The sequence below is a fragment of the Diabrotica virgifera genome, chromosome 10 (genome assembly GCF_917563875.1).
Source record: "Diabrotica virgifera virgifera chromosome 10, PGI_DIABVI_V3a".
Classification (NCBI taxonomy): Eukaryota; Metazoa; Arthropoda; class Insecta; order Coleoptera; family Chrysomelidae; genus Diabrotica; species Diabrotica virgifera.
In genome coordinates this window covers 69,732,358-69,758,177 of record NC_065452.1, presented here as the reverse complement: position 1 = coordinate 69,758,177, position 25,820 = coordinate 69,732,358, and the positions used below count along the sequence as shown (strand labels likewise).

Sequence of the window (25,820 nt, the reverse complement as noted above, 5' to 3'; positions counted from 1 at the left end):
CGGCAAGATCTCACTTGCCATTGTCAAGTCAGGTAGTTCCGCTTCTCGCTGCTGCTTGAAGTAAACTTCAAGTTTACGCCAAGATATTTTGGCGTCTCGTTGTGTTCCAGCATCTGACCACGCCATTCCACCTCCAGCGGGCTTCGGGCATGCTTGTTTCTAAGGTGGAAAGCACATACCTGAGCTTTTTTGGGATTGGGTTTCAGATGGTTTTTATCGTAGTATATAGCTAAGTCTCCCAGGGCGTCTGTCAGTTTCACTTCGAATTCATTGAAGGTTCTTCCCTGAGCTGCCACAGCTGTACCATAAGCGTAAATAAATTGTCTTGTTTGTTGGTGTATGGGTTGGTCGTTGGTGTATATGTTGTATAGAATCGGCGCGAGGACACTTCCCTGTGGTAGCCCATTTTTTTGGTCCCTCCACCGACTGTTCTTGGACTGGAGCGTTAAGTAGAAGCGTCTATTCTGGAGGAGACATTTCACTAACCTTGTTAGTCGGAAATCCTTTGTAGTTTCGTAGAGTTTAGCGAGTAGCCGTTGATGGTTAACTGTGTCATAGGCGGCAGTTAAGTCTATGAACGTTATTCCTGTTATTTCTTTCCGTTCAAAACCATCTTCTATATGTTGGGTGAGATTAAGAATTTGACTGCAGCAGCACTTTCCGGGTCTGAATCCTGCTTGTTTTGGAATCATTTTAGTCTCCACATATTCAGCGATACGGTTCAGTATAATTCTTTCAAATGCCTTGAAAAGGTGGCACAAAAGAGAGACAGGTCTAAAACTCTTTGTATTCGCCGGATCCTTCCCTGGTTTTAAGAGGGCTACCACTCTAGCTTTCCTCCAGATTTTGGGTATTTATAATGTACGGATGCAGCAATTCATCATTTTTACGAGCCACTCTTCGGTTTTTAGTCCAAAGTTCTTTATTTGTTCTGCTCGTATATCGTCCAGGCCAGCCGCTTTATTATATTTCATTTGGTGGATCGCGCTTCTCATCTCCTGTACAAAAAGAGGTACCTAGAACATCTCTAAGCAACAACATAGATGTATGTAGTAATGTAAGATGTAAGTTAGCTTAAGATTTAGTAACAATAATGCCTTAAATTTGTTAATGCATAAATAGTGAAAATATACTTGAAATTATCAAAATTTTGTAAAGATACATTCAAAATTACAAAATTCTGCATAATTCTGCGACTAATGTTTCATCATCATTCTCTTTGCCTTTATCCCTATGCGGGGTCGGCTTCCCTAATTGCATTATTCCATACAATTCTATCTTGGGTCATATCAATATTAATCCCTTTTACCAACATGTCCTGCCTAATCGTCTCCCTCTACGTCTTCTTTGGTCTTCCTCTCCTACTCCTTCCAGGAATCTGCACTTCAGCTACTCTTCGTATTGGATGATTAACGTCTCGACGTTGAACATGACCAAACCATCTCAACCTATGCTCTCTCATTTTGGCATAAATTGGTGCCACACCTAGACTTCCCCTAATATACTCATTTTTAATTTTATCCTTTCTTGTCACTCCACTCATCCATCTAAGCATTCTCATCTCCGCCACATGCATTCGTTGTTCCTCTTTCTTTTTCACTGCCCAACATTCAGTTCCGTACATCATAGCCGGTCTTATGGCTGTTTTATAGAATTTTCCCTTCAGCTTCATTGGAATTTTTCTGTCACACAACACACCACTCGCTTCCTTCCACTTCATCCATGCAGCCCTAATTCTACTGCATGCATCTCCATCTATTTCTCCATTACTCTGTAATACCGATCCTAGGTACTTAAAACTATCGCTTTTCACAATCATTTCACCATCCAAAGATACCATTTTATTTGTAGTAACTCCATTTTTAAATGAACATTCCAAATACTCTGTTTTTGTCCTACTAAGTTTTAAACCTTTTTCCTCCAGAGATTGTCTCCACTGTTCCAGTTTTTGTTCTAAGTCTCTTTCACTATTTTCTACTAACACGACATCATCAGCATACATTAAGCACCATGGAATGTTACCCTGTAGTTTCGCTGTTATCTGGTCCAAAACTAATGAGAATAAATACGGACTAAGCACCGAACCTTGGTACAATCCTACTTTCACATGAAACTGATCAGTCTCTCCCACACCTGTCCTAGCACTAGTCGTTACTCCCTCATACACATCCCTCACAACCTTTATATATTCACCAGGGACTCCTTTCTTATTGAGTGCTCACCACAGAATCTCTCGAGGATCTCTATCATATGCTTTCTCAAGATCAATGAATACCATATGAGCGTTTGTTTCTTTACACCTGTATTTTTCCATCAACTGCCTTATAATGAAAATTGCATCTGTTGTTGATCTGCCCTGCATAAAGCCAAATTGATTCTCGGATATTTCGGTCTCTTCAGCCATCCGTATATCAATTACTCTTTCCCATATTTTCATGGTGTGGCTAAGCAGTTTTATAGCCCTGTAGTTTGTACATTGTTGTATATCTCCCTTGTTTTTGTAGAACAGTATACTGCTTCTCCATTCATCTGGCATTTGTCCAACTTCCATAATTCTACTAAATAAACCTGCTAGCCACCTTGTTCCTGTCTCTCCCAATACTCTCCATACTTCCCCAGGAATATCATCTGGTCCTATCGCTTTTCCTTTCTTTATTTTTTGAATCGCTTGAGCCACTTCCTTGTTTGTTCTGTTGGTGACCATTGCTGCTACTGTCTCCGTTGACTCTACAGGCTGTCTGTCAAATTCTTCATTTAATAAGCTGTTAAAGTACTTTCTCCGACTAATGTTTATTAATCTTAAAATAGTATATAGTAAGAAGATACAGAATCACTTTGGTGGAGCTGCCTATGCATTGCTGGCAGTTGTTTGAATACAAAAGTGGGAAATAAAGCATATTGCATGATTCTGGCGATTGTTGAGCATGTATGGGTAGTTGTACATAAATAATATGTTTTGAATACTGTACTTCAACAAAAACTGTACTGTAACAAAAAAGAAGAACTTCTGTTGGAGTGAAAGTAAAGAGGACGATAAACTCCAACAGAAGTAAGGAAAATGCAGATAACTAGTGGAATAAGAATGAAGAGAGAGTGAGGTAAACTGAATGGAGTTGGCTAGCAAGAGATGCAAGAGAACAACTTGACACTCAAGGATGGATACGGCTCGTTTGCATGCCTGTCAAAGAACAGTAGCTCAAAGTAGATAATGATAACTAGAAAGGGTATATACTAAGATAAGAATAATGTTCTGAAAATAAATAAAGGAAAATAATTGCTAAAGAAGAACAAATTAAATAACACTAACAAATCATGGGCGCCAATGCCTCCTGTACGCCCAGGTGCCAAGACGAAAATTGAGCTGGAACGCTCCCATAGCTTGCTCCGTCTGATAAACCTTATGAGTCATGCAGTAAAAGCCGTATTTAAAAGTAGTATAATATAATCGAATCTATAGAAAGTGCGAAACAATTTATCGGAGACGATCAGTTTGGATTCAGAGCCGGCAAATGCTACGACCAACAGAAAGATATATTTATATGCTTTATAGACTTCGAAATACCATTTGGTAGAGTAAGACACAACCTACGATTAAAACGTTTGTAAGAAGTCGGTTTAGATGGAAAATACATCAAATTACTAAAAAAACTTATATGTACTGGAACCAAAACGTCAGAGTTAAGATCGAAGGTTCCATATAAGGAAAATTAGAAATTAGAAAGGGAGTTAGACAAGGATGTGTTTTGTCATCCCTGCTATTTAATCTTTACTCCGAGTTTCTATTTAAAGAGGCACTGGAGGATTCCAAGGATGGAGTCAAGGCGAACGGTGTAAATATCAACAGCATCAGATACGCCGATGATACGGTGTTGATTGCGGATTCCGATTTGGGTCTACAACGACTCATCGACAAGGCCAACTCGACCTGTGAGCAATTTGGTATGAAAATAAATATTAAAAAAACATATAAAAAAGAAAACTTTTCAACACAGTGAAAGTTAGAAAAACGTACCTAGGCCATATACTGAGAAATAATAAGTACCAATATGCTCAACTTATAGTGAAAGGAAAAATCGAGAGAAAGAGAGGACTAGGAAGGAAAAGACTATTGTGGCTAAGAAACATCCGACAATGGATAGGGCTAAATTTTGAACAGCTAATAAGAACAGCCGAAGACAGAGAAGAGGTTGCAAAATTGTAGTAGCCAACCTCCACTGAGGAGAGGGCACTTTAAGAAGAATAATCTTGAAAATTATTTGATTATTGTAATAATTTAGTGGTTTGGTTATAGAGGAGTTTGGAGTGTTTGGTTATATCTGTATCGTTATTTTCTAGTAAGTATATGGAGTTTGATTGTTGAGCTTTGGAATTTTCATATCCACAAGGAAGAATTTCCTTGTGGTTTTTCAACGTAATGACCTAATTAAGAGCCAAACCACACGGACCACGCTGCAGCGCTACTCTGTGGATCCACAGAGTGGCTGACGATGATCGTGTAGAGTGGCCGGCGCACCCCACACGAGCGAGTGTAGCCAACCACAGACGCTAGTGGCGTCCACTAGTGGCAAACCCAATTCAGACGGACCACTTTTGTAGCCGCCACAGATGTTTACGAGAGGTTATAGGGTGAGCACCTAAAATGAATCTCGATTCAGAACGGTTTTTGATTGAAGTGCAAGACAGGATATAATATGTGATACAAGAACCCGAGGGCATATTTATAGGTCATTAAAAGGAAAACCGTGGGACGTCATCTTTGAATTATTTGTTTCTGATTTTAAAGAAGGTCCTATCGAAAAGAATAAATCCCATAAGCAATGTTTTCTCTATTACATATTTATATTTACCTACATTTTATTATACATTGGATGCATTTGAACTGAACAAAACAAATAAGGACCAGCACATACGGTGAAACGCAAATGTAACGAAACTGCAACCCCCAGTTACTTTTGAGTTTATGCCATAGACGTCTATGAGAAACCACATATGATGAAACCATTTTGACCGTTTCAAACCGACGATTTGAAACGCATACAGATCAGTTTCATTGATTGGCAGCCACAGACCCACATACATATAATTGATATTCTTCTCAATGTACTATGTAGGGATGTATCTGTTACCGGCCAAACCCGATTTCAGGACAAACTAGTTTGGCCTAGGCCAAACTAGTTTGTCCTAACCGCCTTAGGATAAACTATTATGGCTTAGGCCAAACTAGTTTATCCTATCGCGCGTAGGCCAAACTAGTTTATCCTATCGCGCGTAGGCCAAACTAGTTTATCCTGATATAAATAAATACACTTCAGGCCAAACTAGTTTAGCCTGATATAATAAAGATTCACACTTCAGGATAAACTAGTACGGCCTTCTTCTTCTTCTTCTTGTAGTGCCTATCCGTTGCGGATGTTGGCGACCATCATGGCAATCTCTACTTTTCACACTGCTGCTCTGAAAAGACTTTAGTGGTTGTGTTGAACCACGTACGTCGATTTTTCTAGATCTTTTTTAGATGCGTCTGTAAATACGATATGATGATTTTTAAAATAATTTTCTATGTCTGAATTAAACATCATATTTCTCGCGCGCGAAACGCGCGCAAAATGCACCAACAAGGCGCGCCTTATGCGCGAGTATTGCACGCCTTATGCGCGCCTTACGTGCGCCTTTTGCGCACTTTACGCGCGTTTTGCGCACTTTATGCGCGTTTTGCACACTTTATGCGCGTTTTGCGCACTTTATGCGCGTTTTGCGCGCCTTACGTGCGCCTTCTGCGCACCTAATGTGCGCGGTTTGCGCGATTTATACGCTAGTTTTGCGCGCCATATGTGCGGTTTGCGCGATTTATACGCGCGTTTTGCGCGATTCATAAGCGAGTTATGCGCGCGTTTTGCGCACTTTATGTGCGCATTTTTCGCATTTTATGCGCGCGTTTTGCGCACCTTATGCGCAGGTTTTGCGCATTTTATGCGAGAGTTTTGCGCACCTTTTGCGCGCCTTACGTGCGCGTTTTGCGCACCTTTTGCGCGCATTTTGCACGGTTTGCGCGATTTATACGCGAGTTTTGCGCGCCTTATGCGCGGTTTGCGCGATTTATACGCGAGTTTTACGCGCCTTACGTGCGCGTTTTACGCACTTCATGCGCGCGTTTTGCGCGCGAAAAATATTATGTTTAATTTAGACATAGAAAATTATTTTAAAAATCATCATATCGTATTTACAGACGCATCTAAAAAAGACCTAGAAAAATCTACTTACGTGGTTCAACACAACACACAACCACTACAAGTCTTTTCAGAGCAGCAGTGTGAAAACTGGAGATTGCCATGATGGTCGCCAACATCCGAAACGGATAGGCACTACAAGAAGAAGAAGAAGAAGGCCGTACTAGTTTATCCTGAAGTGTGAATCTTTATTATATCAGGATAAACTAGTTTGGCCTGAAGTGTGCGTCTTTATATCAGGATAAACTTGTTTGGCCTAGGCCAAACTAGTTTGGCCTGCAGTGTGTTTATTTATATCAGGATAAACTAGTTTGGCCTAGGCCATACTAGTTTATCCTAAGGCGGTTAGGACAAACTAGTTTGGCCGAAATCGGGTTTGGCCGGTTTTTTAAAGTACCCACAACGACACAAAAACACGAAACCCGATAAAAACACAAGTTTCCTGCACACCGGTTTCAATGAAACTGAAATATATGCGTTTCAAACGGCCGGTCTGAAATGGTCCATATGGTTTCATCATGTGTGGCCTCTCATAGGCGTCTACTGCATAAACTCAAATGAAATTCAAAAGTAACCGACAGTTTCAGTTTCGTTGCATTTGCGTTTCACCGTATGTGGTGGGCATCAAAGTTATTTAAGTATGACATTTTATAAAATGTTTAAAACTATGGACATTACAAACACTGATTTTGACGAACACACTTTTTAAAAAAATATATTAGCCGGCAAGTTTTTAATCATTTCAACAAACTTTTTTTCTCACCCATTACATTACCCGCCGCACCCTTCCAAATGATCCACTTCGCAGCGTAGTCGCCGGCGTTAGAAAATCGCCTGTTTCAGCCACTCTGTGGATCCACAGAGTAACGCTGTAGCGTGGTCCGTGTGGTTTGGCTCTAATTATTACCTAGCAACCCACGTACCACGTGTGGGAGTCATATGTTGCCCTAAGGCTATATCCATCGTGCGGTACATATTTTCAATATGATGCAAGTCTTCGGCGACGAACAGCAAGCCTCACTGGTAAAAATTTGCGACGCACCAGCTGTTCGTCGCAAATATTTGCGTGCTCGATGTAAATTGTGCTAATGTGAACGTGTTCGACGCATAAATCGGACGCAAGAATTTTCGACGAACATAACGCATACGCTCCATCGGTTGCCGGTTTTTAAGCCGCGTCCTCACTGGTAAATTTTTCGTGCATATTGAACTTATGGTTCGTCGTAAGAATTTGCGTCGCAAATTTTTACCAATGCGGGTGAGGACCCGGCATTAAATATTATTGAAACTTAACTTTTATTTTTACTGAGAAAACTAATTAGTATTTTTGAAATATTTAAATGCAGGATAAAATATTATATTATTACTGAGGGCCGAAAGTCCCTGAAAATCTTTATAATTTTTATTTGAATATCAAATATTTTATTCAAAAGAAACCTTTTGTTTATTCTTAGGGACTTTCGGCCCTCGGTAATAATGTAATATTTCAATCAGCGTTTAAATTTTTCAAAAATATTTATTAGTTTTTTCAGGATTCGAAAAAAGTGAATTCATTTAAAAAGTATTGCAAGCAAATTTTACGCCTATGCTCTTAAGTAACATTTACAAAAATTATAATTTTACCCTTCTGACTTTAATTTTGGCAAACTTGTCAATAAGATTGGTGTAGTCTAGTGGGGATAGATAGGTATAGCAGCTAGTGAGAACTCTATTGAAATAAGTGTTAATTTTTTTAGTTTTGTTCTTATGGAGCTTTGTAAATAGTATTTAATTTGAAAAAAAATTCTTAGTTTACAACTAAATCTGGGTATAAAGAAATTAGGTAATTTTGGCACAAATAGTTCAAAACCTCTAACTGTTTCATGGAGTAGTTTGAAATATATTTCGCAATTCTTTTAGAAGATCATTATATCATCAGATTTTTTTCTTTTTGTATTCAAAGTATTGAATGAAAATTGACACAATAATATTTCTGGTGTTTCATCATCTATTTCCCTTAATTTAAAAATATCATATAAAAATTTAAAAATTTTATTATGAGTTTCTAGAAGCGAAAATCGATCAATCAAAGAATTAACGGCAATGTCTAAAATATAGATGAACAAATTTATTTTAAATTTAGCTTGATCTGTTAAGAGCTCGTCCACAGATTTTTCGTAGTCAAATAAACGATTTTTTCTCCTGGCTCGAATTTCATTTTCAGGTGAAAATTGGGAAGTTATATGGAAATATTCTGCAATTTCATTAACTTTTCCTTTGGTCATTAGCCATATTGTCTGTAACTTTTCATTTTTTCGATAGTTTCTGACAATATTTTTACACAATCACGACAATTTTTTGAAGTTATACTTCTTTAGGCACGAGGGTGAATTTTTATTTTCCTGGGCGCATGCGCACACCGACAGTGTGCTATTAGTCGCTCAAACGTTATACGGGATCTGATTGGGTGTTAAAATCATCTGTCTCTTAATAACTGTTCAATATGGAGATTATGGATAAACAAAAATGTTGTGTATATTAGTTTTATTGTTGTGATGGCAGAGAAAAGCAAGCTTATAATTGTAGTGACTTTTTAAATAGTTTTTAAAAGCGACAGGTACGTAATAATTGTAAATGTTTCAGTATCCTAATAAAAAATTACATAGTTACCTACCTACTTGGAAAATTTAAAATGAACCTACCAAAATAGTATGTAATGCTTTGATTTACGTAATTTGATTACCATCAAAATTTCTACCAATATTCACCTAATATATTGTTATTATACAAAATATTCCTTTAATCCCACAAAAATCAAACTAGTTTGATTAAAAAGACTAAGAGACTAAGTTTTCACTCTAATGGCATATAAAACAACATAATGCTATTCTACATCCCACCAGAATGAAAACAATGGGAACCTTCTCTGGTTACACCTTCGAGGCTTCTACAATTTGCAAGCCATACGGATGCTGAGACTAAGGAAGATGAGGGAATTCTATAATTTACAATTCACGTCCCATCTGCTCAGCGCGGTAAAGGGAAGCATTCTCGTTGGAACTTTACCGGGCTGAGCAGATGGGACGTGAATTGTAAATTGTAGAATTCCCTCATCTTCCTTAGTCTCAGCATCCGTATGGCTTGCAAATTGTAGAAGCCTCGGAGGTGTAACCAGAGAAGGTTCCCATTGTTTTCATTCTGGTGGGATGTAGAATAGCATTATGTTGTTTTATATGCCATTAGATTGAAAACTAAGTCTTTTGCTAGCAGTTGCCTCTAGGGCATCTATGCCATTTCGTTCGTTGCAATCCGGGACTGCACGCTGGGGGTTTGTTTTGGTTGGATCAGAGAGAGCAACATATGTGCCTCCTGATGAAAGACTAATAAGTTTCGAAACCGGTAGAGGTGCTTGCTGCACTCTCTGATTGGACCAGAATATGGTTCGGCTGTATTTTCGTTTTGCAACGAAATTGAAAATGGCTATTCATTTTTAATTTGATTAAATTCATATAAGTAATAAACAACTGTCAAAAAGTTTATGGTGTAAACGTTCAGTTGGTGTATATTCCCACATGACAGATACGCGAAGGTGGCGCAATGGGAAAGCGCTTTGATTTTCGATCGACGGGTAGCGGGTTCAATTCCCAATGCAAGTTACAATTTTTTTTATTTTTTTTTATACATTTTATGATTGTAAGTATATTATTATATAATGTTTTTTAGAAAATACGTAATTAGTTAAAATTTTTGGCAACAATTATTGTTGCAGAAATAATTTCTTTGTGGCATTTTTCAATGTGTTTGGTTTGTGTGTGTTTTATTCTTTTATTTTTTTAATTTTTGGCATTGTTTTAATCAAAATATTTAAATTAAATATAAATAAACTGTTTAAAGTATGTTGATTTCGTCGATATCATATAATAGAAGTATAACTTCTTACGTGCGTACAAAGTAAACACATTCTTTTTTTATTTTACTGATTATGCCGCCCCCCTAGCCTCGCTGCATCATAGCACGGCACGGCTCTGATTATATCCATCCTTTGGATTTTATAATGTATCCATTTATGTAAGAGATTTAGTCTATTTTTAAAACGTTTTAACCTTAGTATTTTTGGGTGGCTTAGCATGATCTTGTAACACTGATGATGTTCTTTTTAAAGAGCAAAAACGTTTTGTTTTAATATTTGTGGCCCTGTTATGGGCTTTTTAAATAAATATACCTTTTACCAGGAAAAAAAATATTCAATAAATTTTACTTTGAAATTTTATTATTTGTTGTTCTCTTGTAGGATTTCGTCCATTATTTTCATTTGTTTGGAAGCTAAAGTTGCTGTCTGATTTTTTCAGATAATTATGTCTAAGTCACCTAAAGGGGTTGATGGATTCGAAATTTGATGAGACTCTTAAGCTCGGTCGGTTAGAAGTTCTTCTAAATCGGATAAAGAACTGGGGTGATTGATCATAGGTATGATATGATAATACAGTATGTCCCTGTAAGTTGTATCCATATGGAAAACTTTTTTATTATTAATTTTACGAAAAAAAGTTATTCTTCATAAAAAGCTCTACGTGGTCCAAAACCTAAGATTTAACCATCAAATATCAAATTTTTTGAATATTATACGAGGTATGTCAAAAAGTTTGTATTTCACTCAAGAGTAAAGTAGCTTTATTTTTCACAATATTGAAAATTGCTTTTATTAAAAGTACATCCTTCTAATTGAAAAAAAAAATCTTTTTTGAAAAAATTATGGATAACTATTATTTTCAGTTATATCAATTCAGATAACTCTTTTATTATTAATTTTACGAAAAAAAGTGATTCTTAATAAAAAGTTCTGCAACCATCTTATGTCAAATGTTATCAATTTTATACGAGGTATGTCAAAAAATATGAATTTCGCTCAAGAGTAAAACACGTTTATTTTTGTTAAATTAATTTGTAAAATAAAATTGTTATTATAAAAAGTTATTTAGAATTAAAAACTATGTTTCATTATGTAATTACATCTTTCTAATTGAAGTATTCTGAACTATAAAGGTACTTTACTTTTGATCTAAATTTATCTTTTTTTGACATACCTCGTATAAAATTGATAAAATTTGATATAAGATGGTGGTATTTTAGGTTTTAGACCATCCAGAACTTTTTATTAAGAATCACTTTTTTTCGTAAAATTAATAATAAAAAAGTTATCAGAATTGAAATAACTGCAAATAATGTTAGTTATTCATATTTTTCAAAAAAAAAAATGTTTTCAATTAGAAGGATGTAATTGCATATTAGAATATAGTTTTTAATTCCAAACAACTTTTAATAATAGCAATTTTCAATATTGTGAAAAATAAAGCTCCTTACTCTTGAGTGAAATTCAAACTTTCTGACATACCTCGTATAACATTTATAAAATTTGATATCTGTTGGTTGAATCTTGGGTTTTGGACCATGCAGAACTTTAACTTTTTTTTTGTAAAATTAATAATAAAAAAGTTTTCCATATGGATACAACTTACAGGGACATCCTCTATACAGGGTGTTTCATTAATAATTGTCCATATAGTAACTGGAGAAACCTTAGCACAAAATACGAAGATTTAACCTAAAACACTTTAATAAAATGTGGTTCCTTACCGAGTTACAGGGTGTTTTAACTAAAAATTTAAAAACTATTTTTGCTCAGCATTTTAAAACTATTTGACATATCCTTTTTATACTTGGCAGGGAGTATAGGTACTGTACAAAATACTAAATTATGTTAAATAAACGTTTCTGTCTATTACCAGAGGCGTACGACGGGGGAAAGTGAATGGTTGACCTTTCCAAATTCTACGCCACTGGCGGAATTGCTATTTTAGTTTAATCTTTGGATTCTCCAATACTTTCTGTGAAAATAATATACTTTTCATTCGTAAAGATAAAGTCATTAGTTTTCGAGATCTTTGAAGTTAAAAATGAAACGACACGGTTATTTTAATTAATGTATTGTGTCGCTTCATATTTAATTTCAAATATCTCGAAAACTAATCATTTTATCGTTACGAATGAAGAGTATATATTTACATAAAAAGTATTGCAAAATCAAAAAATTACACTAAAATAGTAATTTAGTCAGTGGCGTAGAATTTGGGAAGGGTCAACCACCTACTATCCCCTGTCGTACGCCTCTGGTAGAAGCTAGAAACATTTATTTATCTTAATTTAGTAGGGTGTACGTACAGTACCTATACTTTCTGGCAAGTATGATAAGGATACGACAAATAGTTTTAAAGTACTGGGTACAAATAATTTTTAAATTTTAATCATATGAATCCCTATCATAAATTAATCAAAATAACTGTACCGTTTCATATTTAACTTCAAATATCTCGAAAACTAATGACTTTATCGTTAACAATGAAGAGTATATATTATTTACGTAGAATGTATTGGAGAATCTAAAAATTCTAAACCATTCACCATCCCCTGTCGTACGCCCCTGGTAGTAGCTAGAAACGTTTGTTTATCATAATTTAGTAGGGTGTCTCGTAGTTGCACTTTCTGCCAAGTATGAAAAGGATACGTCAAACAGTTTTAAAATGCTGAACAAAAATAGTTTTTAAATTTTTAGATAAAACACCCTGTAACTCAGTAAGGAATCACATTTTATTTAAGTGTTTTAGGTTAAATCTTCGTATTTTGTGATAAGGTCTCTTCAGTTACTATATGGACAATAATTAATGAAACACCCTGTATATCATTGTCGTTCTTTTTTGATAGGGAGTTCTATCGTTTCTTCTACGCTATTCAAATCTTTAGTGTAGATTTCGACACGGAATAAAGCATCTGCGTTGGTTGGATTTGCCTTTTTTATATAGAACTTCGAATTCACATTTTTCCAACTTTAATCTCCACCTGACAAGCTTTGAGTTTAGATCTTTAAATGAAAGTAGCCATTGTAGTGGTCGATGCAGTGCCGGATTTACCACTAGGCTGACTAGGCCGCGGCCTAGGGCCGCAAGCAAAAGGGAACCGCAGCGTTTTGCAAAAAAAACTTTTTTGATAAAAAACTTTTATTACTAATTGAATTGAAATCAGTAAAAAAATTTTCAAATATGTAAGAGAATGGCTATTCTACTAAATCCGTGGTACTTACGACATTTTACAACGTTTTGACAAGAGTAGCAAAACATTGCAAAAACAGCTACAGACTTGAATGTGACTTGCAACATACAAATCTCTAAAGAAGTACGCATTGAGTCTGAGAGACAACTTTGATCCCTATGAAAAAAGGGAAAAAGTGTTGTCTAAAAATGAAAATTATATTCTTGAAATAAAAAGACGCCCGAAAAGAAAAGCTCTCTCAGGCTAACACAAAGAAGATGAATCCATTGAACCCCGCTTTAATGGCAAAGAAGACTTAAAGATTAATACATTCAATGTCGTAATTTACACGCTTTAGAATTGAATGAAAGGTCCTAAGTTTATTTCAGTCTTAATGAAGAATTTGGATTTTTAAACAACTTATCGTCAATTTAAAATGAAGAAAACAGGGTAAAAGTTTCTATTTTGACTAAAAGTATCGAATCGACATTGGATTATCAGGAGTATCTGAAAATCATTTATGAAAAACAGTTAACAACATTATTTCCGAATATGGACACGGCTTTGCGCATTCTACTATGCATGATGACATCTAATGCATCTGGAGAAAGATCATTCAGCGTGTTGAAAATAATCAAAAACTACTTGAGGAACTCGACTTCTGACGAAGATTCTAGATTGTGTCGTTTGGCTAGTTTTGTTTCAGATGCTGAGCTATTTCAAGCCTTAGATTTTAAAAATTTGATTAAAGATTTTGCAGCCAAAAAAGCTAGAAAAGTGAATGTTTAGAGTTTAGATATGATATTTTATTATGAGTATGGAGTGGAGTGAGTGTCAATGTTAATCACTAATCCAACTTTATCCAAATTAAGAACATGAGATTGACGTTTTTCAGTATAAGAGAATAATGAATAATGAATTGAACGATCTAGAAGTTTATTTGCTGTATTCTTAAATATTTTGATTTTTCAGTACCGTAGCCTGTTACTAGTAGAGTTCATATTATTTTGCTTGTTCTTTTACGTATGTCTTTTCAACTCTGCTTTTTTTAGTATTTTGTTGTCATCTGTACTTTTCCCTCCGAATGAAACAAATGGTATTTAATTTTAACAATAAACTACAATACTAATTTATAATATAATAATTTTAGCAATATTAATAATTTTACAAATAAATGCTGTTTGCTTACAAACAAATAACATTTTGAATTATATATTTTCTATCTTCTTCTTAAAGTGCTTTCTCCATTATTGAAGGTTGGCTATAACTACAGCGAATTGCTCTCTATCTTGAGAGGTTCTTAGTATCGAATGTGTGTCCATGCCTGTCCAGTCTCTCACGTTCTTTAGCCAGGAACATTTTCTTCTTCCTGAATTTCTTCTTCCTTTCACTTTCCCTTCCATTATGAGTCGTAAAAGGTTGTATCTTTCTCCTCTGTAAATTATGTCCTAGATAACTCGTTTTTTCTGTTTTTTTTTTACAATATTTAGGAGTTCGAAATTGTTGTTAGAGCTGTTTTGGGGTTTTAGCCAAATTTGCAAACCAAGATTATTTAATAATTAGTGAATACATTTCAACCTATTTATGTACGTATTCAAATAGAACATTAGTGGCATGTCTATTCATTATGTTATACTTTGTATTACGAGTTTTAAAAAGTAAAATTAAAATAAAGGTTTTAATTATTATTATTATATTATAATAATCGTGAAGTTATCGGGTATCGGGGGCCGCTCGGGGTAATTTGGCCTAGGGCCGCAAGTACCCTAAATCCGGCACTGGGTCGATGGTCGGATCAAATTTTGAATTTTCGCCCAACAAGGTATGGGCGGAAGTATTGGTAGCCCAAAATAATTGCTAACATTTTTTTCTATAGTAGAATATTTAGAGATATTTTATATTTTCTTTGTGTATAGGTGACTTCTTAAATTGATTTAGTGTCATTATCACGAACCTAACATTTTATTAGCCATGAATTAATTTATAAATTTCTTGACGCAGTGATTCAGTCATGTTGAGAGGAAAGTACTCCCATCATGACCCAGTATGCTATTATTGTGGTTTTTAAATTGGATCTGTGGTTTAGTAAGATTTCAAAGGTTCATAGAACTAATTATGCAAGGAACGTAAATAAGCTAGATAAAGTAACAGATGTTTCTACATCTGCAGCATGCCATGTTTTGACAGATATTTAAAAAAAATGATAGCTTTCTTACATATTTTTAACAGTACATGATCAATATTGACTTTCCAAGTTAACTTTCTCAAATTAAAATAAATATATAGAGAAGGCTCATTCCCAAATATCCAATATGCTTACCAAGGAAGCTAGGACAAATAATCCCCAGACAAAAAATCCCCACAAATAAACCCCAGACAAAAAATCCCCACAAAAAATTCCGGACAAAAAATCCCCAAGAAATATTTGCTGCCGAATAGTTCTCAAAGGTTTTCCAGTGAACGCAGTTGACGCAAATGTTTTTAGCGTCAGTGTATGAGAGTGTAGCAATCGACATGAAATCGCTTAATTTTCGGTACGAAAATAATGATTAGCAATTAAGGTTATGCATGAATTGCAATCTCGATTACCAAATTTCGAACTCCAATTCCATGCCGAAAACTTTTTCAAAAATCGTGGAAAATATGGAGAATGAGTTAAGGCTGTGGGAATCATGTTGCAGTTATTCGCTTAAATATTTTGCTTACTCTGCTTTGAATGGCTCGTGTTCAAAATATTGCCTATTCGTGACGATAACTGCTGGTCCTGAAAACGATAATTTTGATTGTAATGCAATAAAACCTGTTCCTTTTTGCATATTTAACGTCAAAAATATTTAGTCATCAGTTTCAATTCAATGCAAGTGGTTACTTCGATTTAATGGACTGTAGTAATCGCAAAAATAAATACTTTATTAATCAAATTTACTTGAATAGTATTGAATACATAAAAGCTTTGTTCCAACATGAACTTTTGGACGGCCCACGACGATCACCGTCCTGCGCAGTACCATGGAACGTATTATTTCGTTCCCATGGAACCCATAGAATGTTAATTATCTAGTAACGAAACGGTAATCTGACGGTTCTTGGTCGTGTTGGAACAAACCTAAAATCAAACATTTAGTTTTTGCAAATGCACATGGCTTCGTTTTTCAGGTTAAATCAGACCATAGATAAATAATATAATCAGACAGAGAATCTTCTTTTTCGTTGCACTGCACGTCGTTGTCAGTTCGCGAGAGACAAAGTTGCCACCCCGCACTGGCGCTGTCAATAATATGGAACGCATTGCTGCCACGTTTAACACTTAAGTTAAATTCTAAATTGTACAAAAATATAAACATAATTGTTCAGCAAGCAAAATCTCAAAAATCTGCTTCAAAAGCTTCCAAAGTTTTAGAACTTTCGACAGCAAATATTTCTTGGGGATTTTTTGTCCGGAATTTTTTGTGTGGATATTTTGTCCAAACAAATTTGTGGGGATTATTTTTCCGGAGTTTTTTGTGGGGGAATTTTTTGTCTAGGAATAATTTTTGGGGATTTTTTGTCCGGGGACCGGAACCCCTTACCAAGTTCGCTAAAAACTCAAAAATGCCATAAAATAACATTTCACAAAATTAATAAAACCCGTTGATTCTTTATACTATATTGGTGGTAAGTTGTCTGAAATAGGTAGAATAAGGGATTTATGGATAAAATTTGATAATCAACATTTATTAATCATATTAGTACAGTACAATATTATTAAGTACAGTACAGTATTATTAATAAAGTAAGGCATCAAAGATGATGGGATTGGTCACTCATCATGTAAAGAGGATTCGTTTTGTATTGTGCATTGATAATGTATAATTTATGTATAAGTGTTCTTTGATGATGTGGTCAACAATTTTGAAAGAGTTCACGTAAATCGCCTGTATAGATGTTAAAGAAAATATGGCTAAAGTCTCATACCTGATGCATATTACATCTAGAAATTATTTGTTTTAATTAATGGACATACATAATCATATGCTACATCAATATCCAAAAAAGCCTGTAAATAATTTATTTTTATAAAAGTTTGTTTGGATATCTACTGCAATAGTTGGCAGAGCATCTAATGTGCCAAAGACTTTTTTAATTCTAAGCTGATTATTTGGTAATAATTTATTTATGAATAACCACCATTTGAGTATTGTTTTTCGTTATTTCCAAGTTTTTGAACAAGTAACAAAGCAGAGAAATCAGTCTGCGAAACTCAGATCCATTTCAGATTTTAAGATCAGGATAAAAAGCATATTTTTAAAGTGTTTTAAATTACTCCTTTAGGACAATTTTTGTGTTCATATTCATATTTTTTTTTTGTAATTTCGTAACTTCTACTACAATTTTTTAACAACGTCTGTAAGTAGCCTTTGTGGATGATTGCCTGTATAATTTAATGTATTGTCTATTATTTACAACTCTGCTTCATTCCTACAAAGGATATGGTGCCTGACTTTTATTAATAAAAATTAAAAAATGTTTTTTCAGCTTCCTCATTTATAATTTTAACAAGAAAACTTCACATTCATGTTATCAAATTTTATGCCTTTTTAAAATAATTCTAGAATATTGTGTGTAGATTCTATTAGTTAGGTATTTTATATTCCATTTACTTTTAAGTATAATTCTTTTATTTAAAATAATATTATTTGTATTTTTTATTAAAATATCACAAAAAATATTTACTTATCTGGTCTCCCGGAGTCAGAGTTAAAAAAAATTGGCGACTCCGCTTGTAGGGTTTCTGAATCAAAAAACAAGTCTTCATCACTAGAATCACTACTACTTATTGTATCACCGTCAGGCTTCATGTTTTTAAAACTAGCCATGGCGGAGGTATATTTAAAAGACTTTACTAATTTTTAATGTTTAAACAAAATCACTCAATAAAAAAACACTAATTAAAGACTTATCGATGCTAGGCCGGTTATTCCTCGAGCACCTACTCTGTGCGAAAGTTTATACGGAACTGATGATTTGGTTTCGCCACTACAGTATTGTTTTTTGATGCTAAAACCAGAGTCAGTGGAGTTCAGTAGCTGGGATAGAGGGTTCATCGCCAGACACAACCACAGTAGACTTACCAAGTCTTCTTGGAATAGTGTCCGGTTCATTGGGATATTTTTAATTTGGATATTGTTCATCTGATATATTTATTGGTAGCTGAATTTTAGTATTTCACTCCGTCATTGTATGTTTTAAAAAAATACAATATTATCATCGACTTTATATATCATATGAATGATAGCTTAGCCATTTTTTGAAATGCAGATCTTGCTTTCGCTCCTACATTTGATTTCTAGAGAGTTGTCTCAATTTTCATTGACGTTCGTACCAAGGTAGGTGTATGTTTTTACTCTTTCTATTTGTTGACCGTTCACACTGATTCGTCCAAATTGCTGTTCGTTCTTAGATATTATCATACATTGTGTTTTCTTAGTGTTTAGTGAAAGTCTATATCGCTGACTTACTTCTGAGATTCTAATCATTAATTCCTGGAGGGCTTCATAACTGTCAGCGAATACTACCGTGTCGTCTGCGTATCTTATGTTATTGATACATTCTCCGTTAATTCGAATTCCGGCGTCAACATCATCCACTGCTTCTTGAAAGATTTCCTCTGAGTATAGGTTGAACAGTAGTGGTGATAGAATACATCCCTGACGGGCCCCACGTTTGATTTTGATATGGTCGCATTCTCCTGATAGACGATGTTTGATTCCAGTACAAATAGCTAATAATTCTTAGTTAACATGTGTTTATTCCAATATTGGTTAATATCTCCATCAGCTTCTTGTGCTTTACCGTATCGAGCGCTTTATGGTAATCAATGAAGCATGCATAAATATCGCAAATTTACGTCTCTACATCGTTGAAATAGCAGTAGTAAACTAAAGAGGGCCTCTCTCGTACCCACAGTAGTCAATATAGGCAATAAAATGGGTTCCTTTTTTAGTGCATGTCTGGTTAGAGATGACTGAGTCGATTATAAACTGCTCTCTGCAGTCCATGGAATACTTAGAAGAGATGCGCGCTAGGATGGGCAGGATGTGACTATGTAATTTGTACAAAGTTGAAAGACAATTGATTGGGCGATAATTGGCTGGATCGCGAGTGTTGTTTTAATCTTTCGGCATCAAATGTGTTGTTCCCTGAGTAATGAATAATGCTATTTCCTATGGATTAAAAATTATTGATTAATTAATACTAGTATAGTCAGAGAACGAAATAGTTGTCAGTGATTCATTTCGAAGTTCGTGGATCATTACGGAATTTGAGGTGAAAGAGGAGTAATTTCAGTGGTGTGTAAAATTATAATACAGTGTGTCAATTTTAAAACTTACAATGGCTATATCTCACGAACAAAAGCTGATATCGAAAAATGCTTGAAACCGTTTCTAGGATAGTAAGGGGGAACTAAAATGACATGAAAGAGAACTCACCCCCATCAACCCCCTAGGCCCCACCCATCACAACCAAAAAAGTTTAAATTGCAAACCCCTACTTGTGATACATCATTGAAAAGGCTATAAAAATGCTATTCAATGGTATAAATAATAATTATACAGGGTGAAGCAATAATTGTAAAACTTTGGCTTAAATGAAAAATTTAATAAGGTTTTGTTGAATTACAAATTTATTAAAAATGTCAATTAAGTAAATATTTAATGTGAATTCCGTTGTTTGGTAAACAATAATACAGCCTATTTTCAAATTCTGCACGAAATTTAGCAAATGTTCTAGTAATAGGGCGACATGCTTGAGTAATTCTTTCTCGCAATTCCCCAAGTGAAGCAAGTTGAGTTTTATAAACAACTGATTTAGGGTAACCCCATAGAAAAAAGTAATATACTATCCTACTATAAAAAGTACTATCCAATGGTATAAATAATAATTATACAGGGTGTTAATATCAGCTGGCTTACTATGACTTTTGTATTTGTAATGCTATCTCCCGGACTATTATTTTAAATGGTAAGTGTCCGCTCGTACCTTTTTTTTAATTAAAACTTAATTTGCCATTTTTGCCTTAAATCAGTTGTTTATAAAACTAACTTGCGTCACTTGGGAAATTGCGAGAAATAATTACTCAAGCATGTCGCCCTATTACTAGAAAAACATTTGTCAAATTTCGTGCAGAATTTGAAAATAGACTTTATTAGGTATTGTTTACAAAACAACGGAACTCACTTTGAACATTTACTTAATTGACATTTTTATCAAATTTGTAGTTCAACAAAACCTCATTAAATTTTTCATTTAAGCCAAAGTTTCACAATTATTGCTTCACCCTGTATAATTATTATTTATACCATTGGATAGCATTTTTTATAGCCTTTTCAATGATGTATCACAAGTAGGGGTTTGCAATTTAAACTTTTGGTTGTGGTGGGTGGGGCCTAGGGGGTTGATGGGGGTGAGTTCTCTTTCATGTCATTTTAGTTCCCCCTTACTATCCTAGAAACGGTTTCAAGTATTTTTCGTTTTCAGCTTTTGTTCGTGAGATATAGCCATTGTAAGTTTTAAAATTGACACACTGTATAATTTTACGTGTATAATTCTATAATTTTATAATTATACTATCATTTTAGTAAGCAATAAGTAACATTTCATGCAACAATTTCCTGTCTACTATTTCGTTGATTGAGTAATACTGGTTAGTACTTTTCATATTCATTAGCCAGAAGTTGTGAACTTCTGTAGTCTTCTGTTGTGTTCTTCTGTAATGAAGGGTTCGCAAAGAGTATGACTGAAAGGAGTATCAGGGTACTCATCACTATTTCTTCAGCTCTTCACCTTTTTATTTCTAAGATATTCGGTCATTTGTCCAACATCTCTTCGCAATAATTCAATTCTGTTTACTAATAGTTTTTCACAGGGATCGTCTTGAAATAAATCCGTTCGATGTTAGATATTGGTACGACTTTGATGATCGTAATAATTTCTAACATCGAACCTAGTTTTTTAGAAGAGTTTATTTTTAGTAACGGTGGTCGGTTCAGTAGATAGTTAGGGATAGTTAAGTTTAGGGATATGCTCGGATATTTGACTGTGGACTTGATCTATTATTACCTGCTGCTTACTAGTTTACCTTCGCTTATGATTTTAATGCGTGCAGTTTCTGAGATCAAATTATTTCTTATAATTACTCGGTATTGGTCTGTTATTATCTATCTGGACATTTGAACATGTGGTGCTTTCTGCAGAGTTTGACAAGCAGATGTTGTCGATAGTCGATCGACATCCCGCAAGCTGTCACGCTTAGCACCGACTCTAGACATGGGCCTTCCTTTGATTCCTATCAAAGGTATTCAATGGATGTATTAGTGTCATGAGCCCTAGTTGACTTGGTATATTGGAGTTTTTCTCACAAACTGACTCACGTAGACGTAACGAGCAGCATCGCGTTTTCCATTATTTTATAAGTCCCAGTTTTTGTTATTCTTTAGGAGGCTCTTCGGAATGATACCAGCAGCTGAGACGATAATAGGTATTGTCTGGAGTTTCCATTGGACATTATCTCCTTACTTGTTTCTGAATATCTGTACATTTGGCTATTGTCTGGTTGTATTTAACACACAGATTATGTTGTTAAGTATCGCCAAACCAATTAGCGTTATCCAAATTTCAGCCATACGGTTCTCACTCCCCGTAAGGGGAAAATTCACTCAGTCCAGATATCTATGGTCTCAAAAGGATTGAGATTTAGGGGAATCTTTTGAACCTTAGGTGACTTGGTAATGATTACTTTGGAGAAGCTTAAATTTCCTGGCTAGCTCCTAATGAAATACTTTGCCTACTCGTCATATCGTTCTTTATATTCAGTTGTAGCTAATGCCTGGCAACTACCTGTAAGATGTTGATGGTTCCATGGAGTTCACATCCATGTCAGTATTTGTCGTTTGCACTTCAGTATCTTTGACGCTATATGTCAATTAGTTTCTAGTTTGAATTACCTGATTCTAAATGAATCGTGATGAAGATGATGAAGATTATGAAGATGATGATGAATGATTTTGCAAACTTTTGAAGATACTGAATAAGTTTATTTCATCTTTCTTGGGAAAAATGTGCCTAAGTTTAAAGTATAAAGGACCTTATAAGACTTCTTATGGAAAAGTGGTATCGGTCAAATTTAACGAAACTTTGGTCAATGATAGTTCTCAGTGAGTAGATTAAAAAAACCCATGGCACCTGGGTCTGGAAAACGATTATTCTCGAGCTACAGCCTTCTGAAGTTCTTACATTCAGGTACTCGGTTTACGTTAAGCGCACTAATTCACGGTCAAGTGAATGAAAATATTTATTATTTAAAGAAGAGAGACTCATTTTCTTCATGCATGTTTGCGTGTTGCACATGAATTCGTGGTTAAAAATACATCGTATTTTAGTTTTCAGAAAATCTTGGAAAAGTACTCAGAAAACTGAAGAAGTGCGATAAAAAATGTGTTACTACAGCGACATAAGAATTATCATGTTTTCATGAATGGTTCAAACTTATCCAATACCAGCATAGCTGGAGTAGCTGAGAATAGGGTAATTCCCCTCCCCCCGCATGGGCGCCCATATAAAAATTCTTAGGGGACGCAGACGTGAAGATGTTGCACATTACATTTTGTATACTTTGGATGACAATATATAGTTTACAGCAACCGAAAAGCCAGGGGGAGCACGGCCCCCCTACCCATGGGTATGGGTGTATATGTTCCCCCCGTAACACGGTCCAGAATTAAAGGAAAAAATTTTTAAACATAAAAAAATATATTAGCTGACATGAAACTTACTACTACAGACAAATTTAACCCAATTAACTAGACAGTTAGGAAAATTAACGGAACTTATTGCACATGTTATTATTTATGTCTTGTAGTTTGGGTTTATCTATTGTATGTATTTAGTGGTTGGTGTTTTATTGGAAGTCGCCCCCTGTCCCAAGGCAAATGTTCCGCCACTGCCACTGAAGCGCCTTCAGAAAATTGAGGAACAACCACAATAAGTGCTGCTAGAGCAGAACACGACATCTCACGTTTTCACGCATGCAGAATAGAGTGCCTCTAAGAATCATTAGATATGCTGACGAGGCAGTAGTTTTTGCAATTAGCTTAAATGGTTTGCAAAGAATAGTCTTCAGCATATCAGATATGAGTAGATTAATAAATGGACTTGATCTCAATTCGAAAAGAAAAAACAAAGTACATACATAGTAGTAGGTAAACCCGAAATATTAATAATTATAATCTTCTACGTAAGAATCGTGTTTATGTCATCTTCGACTATCTGTACGTTAAGATTGTGCTGATTTTGGTTAGATGCATCAAATTTTATGTCGTGTTAACTAACGTCGTATTAGGATACTTCAGTAACAATTACGGAACATTTGCCTTGGGGGAGGGGGGCGACTTCCAATAAAACACTAACCCCAGAATATATTAAATAGATAACCCAAACTACATAAAATACATAGGTAATAACCATAGGTTGAATTTGTCTGTTTGTAGTAAGTTACACGTAAGCTAACATATTTCAACGTGTAATAATCATGTTTAAACAATTTTTTCTTTAATTATGGACCGTATTACTAGGGGAATTCCCTATTCCCCCTAAATCCGCCGATGTTCAGTAGTTTTCTAAAGACAAGGTGTAACTGCAGCTATGCTGGTATTGGATAAGTGGGAAGCATTCATGAAAGCATGATAGTTATGTCACACTATCAGCACATTTTATATCGCACTTCTTCAGTTTTCTGAGGACTTTTCGGAAGTTTTCTGAAGACTAAAATACGATGCATCTATTTTTGACCACGAATTCATATGCAACACGCAAATATGAATGAAGAAAATGAGTTTGTCTTCTTTCAGTAATAGATAGTTTCATTCACTTGACCGTGAATTAGTGCACTTAACGTAAACCGAGTACCTGAATTTAAGAACTTCAGAAGGCTGTAGCTCGAGAATAATAGTTTTTCATACCCAGGTGCCATGGACTTTTTTAATCTACTCACTGAGAAACTATCCAAAGTTTCGTTAAATTTGACCGGGATCACTTTTCCATAAGGAGTGTTGCGGGGCCCTTTCACTGATATTTTTCTATTATCAATTATATCAATTAACTCTTTCTAGTATTGTTTCACCCGTTGTTCTTTCTACTTCGATTCTTGGATGCAAGCAATTTGAACTCTTCTTCTTTTCCGTGTATTAAGTATTTGGGATATAGTACAGTTACAGCAATGAAAGTAAATATGTATATATTTACATATATCTGGTGCCTACCTAAATACATATACAATCAAAGATAGCTTACAAATTAAAAATGTATGGTCAGTATTTTAATATAGGCTTTCACGGCCTTTGTCGTGTAATGATACATAGGTTTCTAGGATTATAGACCGCCATCTGAAATTATTTTTTCCTGCTACAGTCAGCGTTTATTCGTCTTAAGGAATATTTTGATAACGTTTGCTGCATAATTACATGACCGGCGAAATAATTACAAACCATGGCCTAAACGCCCGGAAACTAATATATAATTATATTATTCTAGTACCAAAATTTTTGTTCATCTCTAATAGAGTTGATTAATTGTCATATACGTCCTCCTCTGTATGTAGGAAGATCATATTGTTTTCGTTTTTTCACACATTTTACAATTAAATAAATAACTAGTGCTACTAAAAGTAAAAAGAGCAAAATTCCTAAGATTAATGCTGCTATTTGTCCTGGGCCCCACATTGCACCTAAAAATAATTTTTATATGTAAGTATTGAAAACAATTGGAAATATATATTGTTAAATAATATGTGTTTCAACATTATAGGTGGGTAAGAATTTTCTAAAAACAGGCTATATAGTTTTTTTTATTTGTTTGGTGGAATGATTCATCAGCAGTTCGTTCAATTCTAGTTCGCATTTGTTTTACTATTTTTGTTTATTTTTTTTAATCTGTTTTTTTTTGAAAAAACACATTTAGTTGTTTGTTATAAACCTTATTCGGCATCAGCGAATACTTGGAGTTCCTTCTCAGTAAGCCAATTGGGATTTATAACTGGAATCTGATTGCATGATAAATAAAATTACTAATAAAAAAATGTTTGAGATGTGATTTTTTACATGAGAAAAAGTATTGTTTACAAAGAAAAATATATTTTGTGCCATAATGACTAAAAAACAATTGAAAGATGTACTTATATTACTATAATCGTGGCGTATATTGTCCACCACTTGAAATAACAAATATAAACTGTAAATTACGATCTTTCCAGAACGCCGATTATAACGAAACTAAAACTAATTGTAAAGCACATTCCAGTGATAGGTTGGTTAGAAAGATAAACAAGGTCAAGAATTAAATTTTTAAATATATTTGCAGTAGAATTCTTATATCTGGCGTACAAAATACGCCAGCGCGTGTAGTTAAAGGTTAATAGAAGAACAGATTTTATATTATTTTTAAAAGAATTTGGATGTGATTTTATTAATTGTAAAGGGTTTTTACACCCGAGATCTG

The 25,820-nt window shown here is 34.6% G+C and overlaps 3 protein-coding genes across 3 annotated transcripts in view; 1 reads left to right on the top strand and 2 right to left on the bottom strand.

The window, feature by feature from the left end:
* Window positions 1–18,160, bottom strand: part of LOC114343473 (dual specificity mitogen-activated protein kinase kinase dSOR1) — a 122,875-nt gene extending 104,715 nt beyond the window's left edge. The window contains exon 1 of the mRNA XM_050663478.1: window positions 18,003–18,160. Coding sequence (XP_050519435.1) covers window positions 18,003–18,145 — 143 coding nt within the window. The 5' untranslated portion in view covers window positions 18,146–18,160. The remainder of the gene's footprint in view (window positions 1–18,002) is intronic.
* The window catches only part of LOC114325118 (phospholipase DDHD2), a 323,630-nt gene that overhangs the window by 41,529 nt on the left and 256,281 nt on the right, over window positions 1–25,820 (top strand). The window lies entirely within an intron of this gene.
* LOC114325689 (uncharacterized) overlaps window positions 24,545–25,820 on the bottom strand; it is a 103,654-nt gene continuing 102,378 nt past the window's right edge. The window contains exon 10 of the mRNA XM_028273824.2: window positions 24,545–25,050. Coding sequence (XP_028129625.1) covers window positions 24,899–25,050 — 152 coding nt within the window. The 3' untranslated portion in view covers window positions 24,545–24,898. The remainder of the gene's footprint in view (window positions 25,051–25,820) is intronic.